At 41.9% G+C, this 11943-nt stretch overlaps 1 protein-coding gene across 1 annotated transcript; it reads left to right on the top strand.

Moving 5' to 3' along the window:
* The first annotated feature begins 2991 nt into the window (after positions 1-2991).
* CPL3 (C-terminal domain phosphatase-like 3) lies at positions 2992-9090 on the top strand. The gene is made up of 12 exons (XM_078591107.1): positions 2992-3711; positions 3846-3978; positions 4055-4098; positions 4183-4246; positions 4325-5452; positions 5830-6378; positions 6478-6624; positions 6975-7243; positions 7315-7426; positions 7723-7980; positions 8076-8122; positions 8643-9090. The coding sequence occupies exons 1-12, from the start codon at positions 3179-3181 to the stop codon at positions 8731-8733; spliced, it is 3375 nt and encodes a 1124-aa protein (XP_078447233.1). The 5' UTR covers positions 2992-3178; the 3' UTR covers positions 8734-9090.
* The last annotated feature ends 2853 nt before the right edge of the window (positions 9091-11943 follow it).

Below are 11943 nucleotides of genomic sequence, written 5' to 3' on the forward strand. Positions count from 1 at the left end.
AACCGGCGGGGTGGAAGCGGCGGGGGTGGAAGCAGCAGGGGTGGTAGAGACTGAGAGAGGGGGGGGGGAGTGGTGGTGTGCCTCTCAAAACTTTTGCACAATCGCACAAAACTGCACCACACAGACCTATGTGTGGTGTGCGGTGCGTTGTGTAAAAAAATTGTGCGGTGCGGTGTGTGAATTTTGCACCGCACCACACAACCACACATTCGTTCGTTCGGTCGCACAAACGGACCTACCCTAAGTGTCTCCACACTAATGGCTACGAGACCGGCCATACTCATCATATGAGTGAGGCTAGATAGTGTTATCCTAACCGGATACTTTGACGTCCTTCTCGCGTATACTTTGAATATGAAAATTTAAAACACATGCTTAAATATTAGTGATCTCCGTGTTACGATATCATTGTAATTCACCAAGTGCGGTCATGTCTTTGTGGACTTCATTATAAGCATCACACGTGCACTATGATTAACATGTTCTATTAATGAACATGGAACAAGATATGAAATGTGTGATTGGCTTGTTGGCCACATATTTCCATCAATATGAACATTAATAAGCATAAAAAATTAGGGTTTTATAGTTTTTGGTATTTTTGAGTTTAATTAATAATAATATAAACATGTACTCATTAAAGTAAACTTAGCTAGTGATGAATACAGATCGTCTCCATATGGAATGATAATTAAGGGTATACTATTCTTTAAACATTGATTAGTGAGATGAGATGAGATTTGTATAAATACAGAATTGAGCAACAAGAAATTCAAGGCAAGTTAATGATTAGTATTTTAGATGATTAATCAAGAGTGAGGATGGAGTGACTAATATGTAAATAAAATACTATTGATGTTGTGGATGGAGTGACAATCAGAATTTTTTTAAGAACTAGATTACAAAAACTTCCATAAAAATACTGTTGAATCAACAAAATTCTGAATTTTACCCTAAAAATAGATATAATTATTTCAATCTTTGTACACACATATAATTATTTAAATTCATTAAACTTTTCAAATTTAATAGAAATAACTCAGTAATTTTTTTATCATCAAACATCCACATCTGGCGTAGCAATGGTTGGGAAGGAATTCGTGACAATCTTAGCAACGGATTTGTCCTTAAAGATATTTTCTCAACCGGTCAAACCATCGTCAACTATTAGCAAGCTATTCATGACAGTATAGAGGTGGTGATGAGTGGAGGAAAATATCAACAATGATATCTAGTAAAAGGATGAAGATAGAGACAAGGACCCGAGGGTTGATTAGGCTAAACATTTTTTTTGCTTCAACATTATTTATACTTTTTATCTAAATTGATGAGGGACGTGTTGAGAAAGCTCATCTATCTTTTCAGAAGGTTATAATTTTAAATTCAATTCTATTGTGTATTAAAATTCTAACATCTAAATATTATGTGAAATGCTGCATGCCTACATTAACTCTTGTGGTTCTAAAATATCAATCAAAGTGTTAATAGGTTTGGATAATGTAATAATTAATATGTACGTAATGGTGGAAGTCAATAGTTACATATTTATTTTCTAACTTACATATATTGTATAAAATGCTGCATGACTACGTTAAAGTTGTAGCTGAAAAATATTAATAAGAATGTTAACAGGTTTGCGTTATATAACAATTATTGTCTGCGTGGTGGTGGATGTCAATTATTATAAATTTGATTTGTAACTTATAAATATTCTATAAAATTCTATAAGTTTGCACCTATGGTTCCAAACTACTAAGGAGAATGTTAATATGTTAGCATGTATAATACTTATTATCTACATATCGGTGAAATTCAGTAGATATATATATAAAATTGTAAACTCGAATATTTTATAAGTGCTGCTCGCATGTGTTGAAGTTATTGCCTTAAAATATTCACCATAAGTCTATAAGTTTGCATTAGGGTAGGTCGTGCGGTCCGGTCTGATTTTTTCGGCCGGTGCGTGATTTTTTCAATCGCACAAAAGCACAGATCGATGTGCGGTCCGAATTTGTGCGACAAAATCGAACCGCACATCGCACAAAATCATAAATTTGAACATAAAGGGACGGCGCACAATAATAATGAAAAAACATGATAACGTATATACAAGATACCTTGCAATGGAGGCAAATTTTGGCCCAACATTTTCGAGAATGAAGAGGGAACCCGAACTCCAGTCTTCAGTCTTCAGCTGGAGACCCGGAGCAGCGGTGAGAAACTCAGAATGAGAGTGAGAGAGAGTGGAGAGAATGGAGACCCGACGGAGGAATAGAGTGAGAGAGTGGAGACCCGACGGAGACCGATGGAGGCCCGACGGAGACTGGCCGAGTGAATGCCCGACCGACGGAGACAGATGAAGAGAGTTACAGTCCAGTCCGGGACCCCAAATGCCGAAGTGCCCGACGGCCGCTGCAGCCTGCAGACCCTTATTCAAAACTTTAGAAATAACCGGCCAAAATCGCACAATCGCCTACACACAACTGTGGCCGATGTGCGGTGCGATTTAATATAACTCTGTCCGATGTGCGGTCCGAAACATCAAACCGGACTGCACATCGGCCTAAAATCGCACCGGTCGCACCAAAGGACCAACCCTGGTTTGCAGAATATGATTATTATCATCTACATAGCAGTGGATAGTTATACGAGTATTTGCATCATTACTCTTGCATCAGTAATGAACTATTTCATCTGAAGATGTATTTATGAATTATTTAATCTGAGTATTTGCTTCATTACTATTGCATCAGTAATGAAGGAAATACTCACATGAAATAATTCATAAATAAATCTTAAAAGAAAGTAAATAATACAAAACGCATATTTATCATATTAATTTGATCATCTGATCAATTATCAAGTGAGAGTAGGGTACGCTATGCCATTTCTGTAAATAAAAGGAAAGCCAGGGTCAAATAGTTTACAACTGAGATGCGATCGTTCTATAAGATAAAGGAAACGCTTCAATTTGGGGTTTCTGAAGTCCCTATCTTCTTCGGAAGATCCGGCTGCCGCCGCAGATTCAACCTTCTCGATTCGTCGATTCTTCTTCGCGCTAAGAATCATTGTTGATACAGGCCATCTTGATTCATCCTTAGCCGGTGGAAATTGAAAAATCTCTCAAAATCGCGGGATTTTAGAAGCCCTTTTTGTTGTTTTGGGGGTAGATCGATCAATGGTGACGGATGGGGCTCTCCTCGGAGAGGACGAAGACGGAAATTTGTCGTACCATTCGGCGGAACGGATTTCTGACGAGAATTTGAAGCGGCGGGAGTTTTCGAGGAATACTAGGTCGAGTAGGGTTTGGGTGGGAGATTCGATGGGGTTTTCCATGTTGGGTAGGGATTACGCTGCGAATCTTTACAATTTCGCTTGGGCTCAGGCTGTTCAGAACAAACCTCTCGTTACCTTCGTTGCTGGGGAGACGCCTTCGACGGGTTCTGGATCGGTTACTTCTACTGGAGACGTGGCTCCCAAATCGACTGATGGGTCTGAAATTCCTGATGAAAAGGAAGAAGGGGAGTTAGAAGAAGGGGAATTTGTGGATGAAATTGGTGGGGAACCTTCAAACGACGCCAAAAACGAGATTGGTTCGGCCAGTGAAGGGGATTCGACAAATGTAGAACTAGAGGAAGAAATTGACTTTGATTCGATTGTAGTCACGGCTTTGGAAGAGTTGGAGGCCATAAACCAAGAACTCGCAGAAGAGTATGTCATCATCTTTATAAATGGGATTGCTTTATCTGTCGCCAATGATGTTGAGAAGATTGCTGACAGATTGTTTGACCTTAAGAAGATTAACTTGAATGGTCACAAAATTCTGATTTTGTTTTCTTGAACAGATGTTTCGAAGAAGCATGTTCTCGTTTATGTAATACACTGGACGGGTTGAAGAAAATAGTGACAGGCAGTAAACTTCCAGTTCTAGATGCTCTAGTTCAGCAGGCACTCATGGGAGTTCGAACGGTCTATTCAGTATGATATCCTCCTTCGTCTTCCATGATATCTTCATTTGTTTTCTTTTGATTCGACGATTAAATTTAATCTCCAGGTATGTACGAAGAGGAATAATGAAGGTCACGAGTCGCTACTCAGGTCTTTCTCCACCTTTATTGCCATTAAAATTTCTGTTCCTCCTACATTCCTCGACCCATTTCTCTAATCTAGTTATTTGTTTAGGTTGCTTTCTCTAATGGAGACTTCACAAGTGTCTGGAATGTTTTCTCCGGAGCAGATAGAAGAGGTGGGTTCTTTGTTCTTTCTTCTTACTTGGAGGATGATTTGAGTTTCATAGACTGATATGAAATGCCATTATTTTCAGGTGAATGAGATGATGAAAGTTATTAAAAAACAGACAAATCCTAGTTTTCTAGGTTCTTCAGCAAATGCAAAGGCCAATAACAACACTGCAGCTACTACTGCTACCCTTCCTAAAATCAAAGTGGATCATCATCCTCTTTTGGATCTGCATGGAAACTACGATGAAGACAGTTTGCCTTCACCCACCAGCATAGGGGTTCATCGCTTGAATGATAAAAAAACACCCGGGGAAGGGATAAAAATATCTGTTCCTCGCCAAATGGCTGGAAAAAAGGATCAGCGTTCACTTAAGGATGGCACCACATTTTCTACCTATCAGCAGAAATACGTTAGTTCTTTTCTTCCACCCGACGAACTCCCCAGTCCAACACCTTCCGAAGAGTGTAATGACAGCGATGAAGAGCTTCCAGAGATTTCTAGTTCATCTATATTAAATCCAGCCTCAACTTCTTCCAAATTTGTGCAAATGAACTGTCCTGCCGCAGGAATTATCAACTATAGGGACAACTCAATAAGACAAGGATTGATTCCCATTCCAACAGAAGGGGTGATAAATCCGGGGCTGGCTTTGCCTGCAAAACCTTCATTAAGGAGTAGGGATCCCAGATTGAAGCACTCACTTATGGCAGGTAATAGTGTCAGCTTTGAAAATTCAAGAAAGCATCCTACTGATGACGGGTCCCTGGGAAATCATTTTATCAAAAGACAGAGACTTGAGCTTCCTGGTAGAAATGATTTGCCCATCACAGCAAAGAATGAGGGTGTGATAGATGGTTATGCTTCCTTGGTGGGTCAGCAGGGGAAGATTGAAAGCAGAAATCTTGAAAAAGGAGAATTGAATCTGAGCTTGAATGATAAAGTTGTCAGGAATGATCAGGTACCAGCCGCGGGTATTTCCCCTTTAGTTTCATTGATTTCTTTGCTGAAGGGCGTTGCCGGAGACCCCACTATATTGGATCAATTGATGAGGGAGCAGCAAAAGTTAGCTGTTCAATCTCAACAAAAACCTCCAGCTTTGATTCCCGCCTTGAAAACTTCCTCTGCTTTTGACAAATCCTCAGAAGCTGTCCCTTTAGCAAGTGTTCCCCAGCCAGCATTTCCTGTGATTGATAAAAAAACTAACACCAGGGTAAGATTTTCTAGCTTTGGTATTCAAAGTTTAGATTCAGATCCATGTTCTGGGAAATGTTCTCCTTTAATAAAATAAAAGAAAACAATAAAAAAGACAAAAATCTGATTTTTTTTTTGAAATTTTGAACTGTGATCACATGCCCATGCTGTGGTCACCAACAAGGACTTCCTAAGCTGGTACTGCTCTCGCCCAAGCACGCTTAACTTCGGAGTTCTAATGGGATCTGGTACATTAGTGTGCTGATACTAGTGTATACAAAAATATGAAATAACTAGAAACTATAATAATAATCATCGTTATATTCTCGTTTATTTTCTCTTGGAAATATTTTCTCAAGCTTCTGTTCTTGATTGATATATCTTGTTACATTGCAGGAACAACAGGATGCAGGAGGGAAGATACGAATGAAATCTAGAGATCCTCGTCGCATCCTTCAAAGTAACATGCTTCAGAAGAGTGAACGAGATCAGATGAAAGTGGTGAATCCTCCTGCGAGTGTCGACCAAGCCAGGTCAGCAGGCAGAGCTCAAGAAGAACCCGGCCAAGTTTCTCTCTCTACCTCCAAGTCTGTCGTTACGCCCTCAGCTACCAAGCAGTTGAACAAAGCCTTCAAGAATCCCTCGGATGTCAGTAATGACTCTCCTGCTCCTCAAATTGCTTCCCAACCTCTGCCGTCAAGCTCGGAGACGGCGAATGCGAGGTCTACGGCGGATGCGTTGACCGATCAAGAACCTGCCTTGACCTCGGGCCCGTCAGATCCCTGGGGAGACATGGATCATTTATTGGATGGCTATGATGAAGCACAGAAGGCTGCTATCCAGCAAGAGAGGGCTAGGAGGATTGAAGAACAGAACAGAATGATAGCTGACAGGAAGTTGTGTCTTGTCTTGGATTTGGATCACACGCTTCTCAATTCCGCAAAGGTATTTTTAGAAGGGAATCCAATTTTGCTTTTTGGCCTTTCCTTTTGTTCGTTTTATGGATTCCGCTGATCTTGGCTGCACTTGTGCTCAACTCATCAGTTTTCAGAGGTGGACCCAGTTCACGAAGAAATGCTTCGTCGGAAGGAGGAGCAGGATCGTGAGAAGCCACAAAGAAGCCTTTTCAGGTTCCCTCACATGGGAATGTGGACCAAATTACGCCCAGGGATATGGAATTTCCTTGAAAAGGTACAAGAATCTTAATTTAGGGTTCACAGACGATGCAAAATTCATCGTCATCGTCCGCAAAGTATCTTCTGTCTTGGTTATGGGATGAATGACAAGACGATGCCGAGATGATCCCCACATGTGACAATGGTGATGATGATTCTTCATTGTTATTGTCCTGAATGAATCTAAACCCCAAACTTGCTTGATTTCTTCACTGTGCTCATCTTATTTTTTCTTCTAACAAAAAAAAAAATCTTTATTAAAATCTTTTGAGTTGTCAGATCACTAATCTCCCATGAGAATGTCTATTTTTGTGATTAGAATTTTCTACATAAACAGTGAGCTAAAGATTCCTGGATCTTCTGCAGACTAGCAAGCTCTTTGAGCTGCATCTATACACAATGGGCAACAAGCTTTACGCCACAGAGATGGCCAAGGTGCTAGATCCTACTGGGGTATTGTTTGCTGGACGGGTCATTTCCAGAGGGCACGACGGAGATGGTTTAAACGCTGACGATAGAGCTCCCAAGAGCAAGGACTTGGATGGTGTTCTTGGCATGGAGTCGGCTGTCGTGATCATAGATGATTCCCTGAGAGTCTGGCCCCACCACAAACTCAACCTCATCGTCGTTGAGAGGTGCCTTTCTCATCTTCATCCTCTCCGGCTTTCATCAAATTATCTCTCATCCTTGCTGGGATTTTGTTCAGGTACACCTACTTCCCTTGTAGCCGGCGTCAGTTTGGCATGCCGGGCCCTTCCCTTCTTGAAATTGACCACGATGAGCGGCTTGAAGACGGAACTCTTGCTTCGTCATTAGCGGTTTGTGGCTCTTAATTATCATATCTAGAACCGAAAACCCTAAATCAACTATTCCCTGAGACATGCTCTTCAATACCCGTAAGAACTCACACGTCAACCCGAAACCTTAAAACCCTAAACCCAAAACCCTAACTTTGAAATCCTTAACCCTAAAATTAAGACCCTTAACCCTAATCCCAAAGCCCAATATCCTGAACCTGAAACCCTGAATCCTTAGCCCTAATATTGAAACCCTTGACCCGAAACCTTAAACCCTTAACCTTAAACTTATGAAACTGTTTTTTATCCTCGGCCAGGTCATTGAAAGGATCCACCGGACTTTCTTTGCATCCAAGAGCCCAAGAGAGATGGATGTGAGGAATATAATTGCTGTGGAGCAGAGGAGGATTTTATCAGGATGCCGAATTGTCTTTAGCAGGATTTTCCCCGTGGGTGAGGCTAACCCTCACCTGCACCCTCTCTGGCAGATAGCCGAGCAATTTGGGGCGACGTGCACCAATCAGATTGATGACCAAGTCACCCACGTCGTTGCTTACGCTCTCGGCACTGACAAGGTAATTGATTTTGTTCTTAGCTGCGGCTGCTGCTCAGTGGGAGTTTCTTTGAGTTTCTTGGCTGCCCTGTTTCATCCCCAATTTGTTTTTTTTAGGTCAACTGGGCTCTTTCTGCTGGAAGATTTGTTGTCCACCCTGGATGGTAAGGAATTTTCACTCACTTCTTTCCCCCTACTCTTTGGCTCATTTGGAATCTGACCATTCTCTCGCTCCCTCTCTCCTATCTCTTCATCCTCCCTTCCTGACTTTCTTTCCTCTATCTCTCTCTCTTTTCTCACAAATTTTCTTACTCTCTCTCTATCTCTCTCTCTGATTTCCTTTCTCTCATTCATTCTCTTACTCTCACTCCTTCCTCTACTCTTTTCATGCCTTCCTTTCTTCCCCTCTCCACCCTTTCATCTACTTACACACTCTTCCACTATCTATCAATCTCTCTCTCTCTTTCTTCAAAAAAAATCAATCTCTCTCTCTCTCACTCTACTTATACCTCTCTTCTGATTCTCACTATCTATTTCTATCTCTCTCTCATTCTCTCACCCTCCACTTCAATCTCTCTCTCTCTCTACTTCTATCTCTCTCTCCCCCTCTTATTCTTACCATTTATTCCTCTCTTTCTCTCTCTCTCTCTCTCTCTCTCTCTTTCTTTGGTGTCTTGTGTGCAGGGTGGAGGCGTCGGCTCTACTGTACAGAAGAGCCAGCGAGGTGGACTTCGCCATTAAACCTTTGCCAGTTCAGCAGCCTCAGCCTCCTTAAGGGCGGCGACGCCTTCAAAATGAAACAACAGGATATCCTGCTCCGCGTGTTCAACCTCACTAACGTGATCCGATAACGGCATGGCTGCCATGCCAGGCGCCGAATCGGCAGGACCGCGGAACAGCGCTAGCCAGAAAATTCCATAAAAATACCAGATTCCGATGACGTCTAAAACCACAAAGCAGATCCGGGTAAAAGGAAAATCCCCAAAGAGCTGGGCTAGTTCCACATAAAAGTCTAGCAAACAGGTTCTAAGATCCTAAATTGATCATCAATTGGATAAGGTTGCTGGGTTTTAAAAAATACCACTAAACATGTTAAACAATCATTTGTTAATTTATGCATGATATTAATTAATCCATGTTATCCTTCAGAAGTATTAATGCTTAAATCTTGAATGAATAATTGAGAAATGAAAAATAGATTCTAAGATCATAAATTTATCATTAATAGAATAAGGTTGCTGGGTTTTAAAAAAATACCACTAAACATGTTAAATAATCATTTGTTAATTTATGCATGATATTGATTAATCCATATTATCCTTCAGAAGTATTAACTATCATTCAGAAGTATTAATGCTTAACTCTGGAATGAATAACTGAGGATTGATAAATAGGTTGCGACGTCAGACTGGCGTTCAGATTCTGACAAAGTGGAACTCAGGGAAAGAGGATCGTCTTAGTGGGCGTAATGGGTTTAATGGGCCGAAAATTAAATAACAGAAATTGCAAAATACAGGGGTCCAATATGATGACTGAAGAAGACTATAACGACTTTGCTATCGTCTGAATGGTGTTGCTTTTATCTCTCTCTCTCTCTCTCTCTCTCTCTCTCTCCCTCTCTCCCTATTTTGTTGCTCATCTCACTTCTCTCTCTCTCTCTCTCTCATTTCTGGTCTCTCTCTCTCTATTTGGTTGCTTATCTCTATTCTCTCTCTCTCTCTTGTTGCACATCTCTCGTCTCTCTCTTATTTCTGGTCTCTCTCTCTCTCTATTTGGTTGCTTATCTCTATTCTCTCTCTCTCTCCCTCTTGTTGCACATCTCTCGTCTCTCTCTCATTTCTGGTCTCTCTCTCTCTCTCTATTTGGTTGCTTATCTCTATTCTCTCTCTCTCTCTCTCCCCCTCTTGTTGCACATCTCTCGTCTCTCTCTCATTTCTGGTCTCACTCTCTCTCTCCGACTTGTTGCACATCTCTCATCTCTCTCTCCCTCTTGTTGCCCATCTCTCTTCTCTCTCTCCCTCTTGCTGCTCATCTCTCTTTTTTTTCTCTCTCTTATTGCTCTTTTTTTCCTCTCTCTCTCTCTCCGTCTTATTGTTCATCTCTCTTCTCTCTCTCTTATTGCTCTTTTCTCTCTCTCTGGCTCTCCCTCTTGTCGCTCATCTCTCTTCACTCTCTCTCTCTCTTGTTGCTCATCTCTCTCTCTTCTTGTTGCTCATCTCTCTCTCTTCTTGTTGCTCATCTCTCTCTCTCCTTGTTGCTCATCTCTCTCTCTCTCTCCATCTTGTTGCTCATCTCTCTCTCTCTCCTTCTTGTTGCTCATCTCTCTTCTCTCTCTCTGGCTCTCCCTCTTGTCCCTCATCTCTCTTCTCTCTCCCTCTCTATCTCCCTCTTGTTGCTCATCTCCCTTCTCTCTCTCTCCCCCTCTTGTTGCTCATCTCTCTCCTTCGTGTTGCTCATCTCTCTTCTCTCTCTCTTATTGCTCTTTTCTCTCTCTCTCTCTCTCTCTCTCTTATTGCTCATCTCTCTTCTCTGTCTCTCTTATTGCTCTTTTCTCTGTCTCTCTCTCCCTCTTGTTGCTCATCTCTCTTCTCTCTCTCTTGTTGTTCATTTCTCTCTCTCTCTCTCCTTGTTGGTCATCTCTCTTTTCTCTCTCTCTCTCTCTCTCTCTCTTGTTATTCATTTCTCTCTCTCTCTCCTTGTTGATCATATCTCTTTTCTCTCCCTCTCTCTCCCTCTCCCTCTTGTTGTTCATTTCTCTCTCTCTCTCCTTGTTGGTCATCTCTCTTTTCTCTCTCTCTCTCCCTCCCCCTCTTGTTGCTCATTTCTCTCTCTCTCTCTCTCTCTCTCCTTCTTGTTGCTCATCTCTCTTCGCTCACTCTCTCCCTCTAGTTGCTCATCTCTCTTATCTCTCTCTCTTGCTGCTCATCTCTCTCTCTATCTCTCCCCCTCTTGTTGCTCATCTCTCTCTCATTTCTGGTCGCTCTCTATTGTTGCTCATGTCTCTCTTTCTCTCTCTCATTTCCGGTCTCTCTCTATTGTTGCTTATCCCTCTCACTCTCTCCTCATCCTCCTCACTCTCTCCCTCTTGTTGCTCATATCTCTCTCTCCCTCTTGTTGCTGATCTCTCTCTCTCTCTATTGTTGCTCATCTCTCTTCTCTCTTTATCTTATTGCTCATCTCTCTCTCCCTCTTGTTGCTCATCTCGCTTCTATCTCTCTATCTTGTTGCTCTCTCTCTCCATCTTGTTGCTCATCTCTCTTCCCTCTCTCTATCTTGTTGCTCTCTCTCTCCCTCTTGTTGCTCATCTCTCTCCTTTCTCTCTCTCTCTCTCTCTCGCTCTCTTTGTTGCTCATCTCTCTCCTTTCTCTCTCTCTCTCTCGCTCTCTTTGTTGCTCATCTCTCTCTCTCTCTCTCTCTCTCCCTCTTGTTGCTCCTCTCTCTCTCTCTCTCATTTCTGGGCTTGCTCTATTGGTGCTCATCGCTCTCACTCTCTCTCTCTCTCTCATTTCTGGTCTCGCTCTATTGTTGCTCGTCGCTCTCTCTCTCTCTTGTTGCTCATCTCTCTCTCTCTCTCTCTCCCATTTCTGGTATCTCTCTCTATTGTTGCTCGTCGCTCTCTCTCTCTCTCTCTTGTTGCTCATGACTCTCTCTCTCTCTCTCATTTCTGGTATTTCTCTCTATTGTTGCTGATCGCTCTCGCTCTCTATCTTATTGCTCATCTCTCTCTCTCTCTCTCTATTTTCTTGTCTCTGGTTCTGTCTCTTTCATGTTGCTCATCTCTCTCTCTCTTGTCGGTCATCTCTTTCTATCTCATTTCTGGTCTTTCTCTCTCTCTACCTCTTGTTGCTCATTTCTCTCTTCCTCTTTAGTTTCTCATCTCTCTCTCTTTTCTTGTCTCAGGTTATCTCTTTCTTGTTGCTCATTTCTTTCTCTCTCTCTTTTCTGGTCTCTCTCTTTCTCTCTATTGTTGCTCATCTCTCTCTCT

This window comes from Wolffia australiana, chromosome 20 (assembly GCF_029677425.1).
Source record: "Wolffia australiana isolate 7733 chromosome 20, ASM2967742v1".
Lineage (NCBI taxonomy): Eukaryota > Viridiplantae > Streptophyta > Magnoliopsida > Alismatales > Araceae > Wolffia > Wolffia australiana.